General features: G+C 41.3%; 1 protein-coding gene across 1 annotated transcript; it reads left to right on the forward strand.

Moving 5' to 3' along the window:
• Positions 1–3,020: 3,020 nt before the first annotated feature.
• On the forward strand, positions 3,021–4,101 carry LOC103505488 (craniofacial development protein 2-like; the record flags this gene model as incomplete). Its single annotated transcript, XM_008469822.1, has 1 exon — positions 3,021–4,101. A coding segment is annotated over exon 1 (1,081 nt), but the record flags the coding sequence as incomplete, so codon positions are not given.
• Positions 4,102–4,123: the final 22 nt, after the last annotated feature.

Raw genomic sequence — 4,123 nt, forward strand, 5'->3', positions numbered from 1 at the left:
ACTTTGTCGGTACCATGCGTCACTTGACTGCAGTAGGCTTGGACTTGTAATGACTGCAGTGTGTGCTTTTTTACCGACGGGGCGCTTTAATATCCCGAGTTGGTTTGACTGTAAAAAAGCTCTATCTCAGGATCAAGGGCTACATTTCATGGGTTTTTCACGTAACGCGTGAGTTTTGTAGGATTTAGGGGATTTTAAGCGTTTTTTTATGTATGCATTGAAACTTCGTCGGTACCAACACTGCTGAGCGTACTTGACTGAGTAGTGCTTTTTTACACCCGACGGGCGGCCTTTTAAACACGGCGAAGTTTTTAGCTTTTAAAGAGTTTGCTTCTAGAGAGAATCCTTCGGAGTTTAGGTTTGTCTCGCTGGAGGACGTAAAACTGAGACAAAACTAGCCCTGTCAAGCCACAGACAATAACACTGGCTCTTTTGAGGGTACCTGAATGGGACTATGGTCAAGTCCGTCTCAGGAAGTAGGGTACAATGACATAATTATGTACCTGAATATCCCTCATCTGACCCCTACAATTTAGGGGCCCTGACTCCCTGAGCTAGCTCTCTGGCCTTGATGACACCTCTTGGTTTCCTCTTAATGGGATAGTATATGGACTCACAGCTTTTCTCTGGAACAGACCTGAGTATGCGGACTCTTTAGAGGTGCTGCAGGTGAATTTTGGAGAAACTGGGGAGGTTGAAATATATCAGTGAGGGTACTTCTAGGTTACATCAAGGCCTTGGGATAGCAGACCTATCAAACCCCTCATTAGACCCCTTCAGTTCGGGGGCCCCAAGTAGCTCTCTGGCCTAGGCACCTCTTGGTATCCTCTTAATGGGATAGTATATGGACTCACAGCTTTTCTCTGGAATAAACCTGAGTATGCGGACTCTTTAGAGGTGCTGCAGGTGAATTTTAGAGAAACTGGGGAGGTTGAAATATACCAGTGAGGGTACTTCTAGGTTACATCAAGGCCTTGGGATAACAGACCTATCAAACCCCTCATTAGACCCCTTCAGTTCGGGGGCTCCAAACTAGCTCTCTGGCCTATTCACCTCTTGGTATCCTCTTAATGGGATAGTATATGAACTCACAGCTTTTCTCTAGAATAAACCTGAGTATGCGGACTCTTTAGAGGTACTGCAGGTGAATTTTAGAGAAACTGGGGAGGTTGAAATGTACCAGTGAGGGTACTTCTAGGTTACATCAAGGCCTTGGGATAGCAGACCTATCAAACCCCTCATTAGACCCCTTCAGTTCGGGGGCTCCAAACTAGCTCTCTGGCCTATTCACCTCTTGGTATCCTCTTAATGGGATAGTATATGAACTCACAGCTTTTCTCTAGAATAAACCTGAGTATGCGGACTCTTTAGAGGTACTGCAGGTGAATTTTAGAGAAACTGGGGAGGTTGTAATATACAAATACAAGTGAGGGTACTTCTAGGTTCCATCAAGGCCAGGGGATAGCAGCTTGGGCAGGGGAAAAATACTGGTGGTGGTGGTTCTAAAGTTAATAAAAAAACTACTATTTTGAGGGTTTTAGGTATGGTTTTGGGGGGGTCTACTCTCATAACTTTTTCGATATCTCTAACCGTTTCGATATCTCTAACCGCCATTAAGTGGTTATTACCGCCTGTGGGAGGAGCCCGGTGCAACTTTTGCCAATTTTCAGATTTTCCCTTTACTTACTCATCAACACCTACCATTCTGCCAAATTTCAAGTTTCTACGACATCGGGAAGTGCCTGATCATTTTGATGAGTGAGTCAGAGTGAGTGAATGAGTAAAGAAATTGCGATTTTTGAGCCTCTATATCTCCGGAACTACTTGATATTAAGAGCTCAAATTTTCAAGGCATGTTTATAGTATACCTTACCTAAATATGTGTCCTGAATTTCAAAAGTTTATCTCTAGAGGTTGCCGATCTATGAAGGTGAGAAAAACCTGCCGAATCGGTTCGTGTAAAGATACACAGGCGTGCTTACTGGAACTTGGCCTGGCGCACTGCTGTGCGCTCAGATAAAACCTGTTCCTTGTCCTTTTAATTACAGAAGACGTGGTGGTACCTTCTTTTCTATTTCAATACATGTGAAATGCAATTATTCGTATAATAGCACATAAGAGATAAGTCTCAGCTTAGGAAAAAGAATCTGTGTGAGGTCTACAGTTCACAAAACCATTAGTATTAAAGTTGTTATCAAATGATTGAGATTGACTACTAGGTAATTTTTATATGTATATTATTTTTGACCGAACGTAATGAGGTTTAGGTTTTAAGTTTTAACTCGACCGTTTCGCATTTGCTTTAGATGTTTGTTTGATTATGTGTTTGTTTGAATGATTGTTCCGTTAAAGCTCGGGATTGCCTGGTCCACTTTGATGAGATTTGGTGAAATTCTTAATGAAAAAAAAAGTGTAGGATTTTTCCAATCTCTCAATAATCCTAAAATCCAATGTGTTTACCTACCATGCTGGCACCGGTCGCTATGTGCATTTATATGTCATAGCTACTCATTTTCCTCACGAGGCTGACTGGGCCCCGCAACAGCCAGTCACGGAATCAATCATTTGCATGATACAAATTTCTTTACCCCACCGGGAATCGAACCCGGGGAGGTGCAAGGCGAGCGCAGTGACCACTACGCCATGGGAGCTGACTAAAATTCTTAATGACTAGAACTGAGCGGTTCCATTTTTGGTCTCACGAAAATTCCCTTCAAATATCTGTCATAAAAATATACCCTTGTGTGTGTGTGTGTGTGTGTGTGTGTGTTTTAAGAAAAAGGTAATAATAATAATGAAAACAGTTTATCTATAAAAATGAAAAAGTGACCGGAAGAAATAGCGCAGCCTCGGATGAAACTTTGCCGCGCGACCTGATTGGCCCTCAGCGCATGTTGGTTGGTTCTCGTATGACCACATGTGGGAAATATGCTAATATGAGTAACCCTTCTTTATCACAAAAGAAATCAACTTTCACTAAACAAAATCACCTTAGAATTGCAACATGGAATGTCGGTGGTATGAATGCACCTGGTAAATTGGAAAATATACTCAATGAAATGGAAATCTTGAATCTAGACATCCTTGGTATCAGCGAAACCTTTATGAATGACGCTGGCGATTTCACATCCACACTACCTAATGGAGACTCCTTTAAGATCTTTTACTGTGGTGGCAACAAAAGCAGGAGAGGTGTAGCTTTCATTCTAAATAAGAAATTAATGAACCAAGTGACCAGTGTTTATATGATATCTGAAAGAATAATTGGAATTAAAATCAATGCCAATCCAGTGAATATATTCATAATACAGTGCTATGCTCCAACGTTGGACAGCTCAGATGAAGAAAAGGCTGAATTCTATGACATGATAAGAACCACAATTGATGACAACAAAAAGTTCCAAGAAAATCTTATCCTAATTGGAGACTTGAATGCGAAAGTTGGTAATGCAAAAATTGAAGATATAGTCGGTCCCCATGGTTTAGGAACGCTCAACAGTTCAGGCGAAGATCTGGTAAACCTATGTAAAGAAAAACAACTCTTCATAACTAATACTTGGTTTGAGCAGAAGCAATCCAGCAGGCACACATGGACTTCTCCTGGCGGCGCAATAAAAAACCAAATCGACTACATATGCGTAAGCAAACGCTTCAGGAATTCCGTAACCAATGCCAAAGTAAGACCCAGTGCTGATTGTGGCTCCGATCACAACCTAGTAGTTGCCGACATCATTACAAGGCTGAAAAAACTTGCAAGGAAAGCCGTATCAAGAAAATGGAATCTAGAAAAAATCAAATGCCCCACCAACAAAAGCCTTTTTGCCCAGGGTATTGAGGAAAAATTAAACACCACTCTATCTCTTCCCAACAACGAAGCAGATGCAGATGAAGATGTTAACTCCAACTGGAACATCCTGAAAGAAGCCATAACCAAGACAGCAGAAGATGTTATTGGCAAAATACCATTTCAAGCCAAACAAAAATGGATGACACAAGAAATTTTAGAAATTATGGAAGAAAGGAAGAAATTCAAGAACAGAACGGATGCGGATGGCAAAGAAAGATACAAAGAACTTAGAAGACTAGTACAAAAGAAATGTCGCGAGAAAAGAGAAGAGTTCAT

The sequence above is a fragment of the Diaphorina citri genome, unplaced genomic scaffold, assembly GCF_000475195.1.
Source record: "Diaphorina citri unplaced genomic scaffold, Diaci psyllid genome assembly version 1.1 scaffold177, whole genome shotgun sequence".
Classification (NCBI taxonomy): domain Eukaryota; kingdom Metazoa; phylum Arthropoda; class Insecta; order Hemiptera; family Psyllidae; genus Diaphorina; species Diaphorina citri.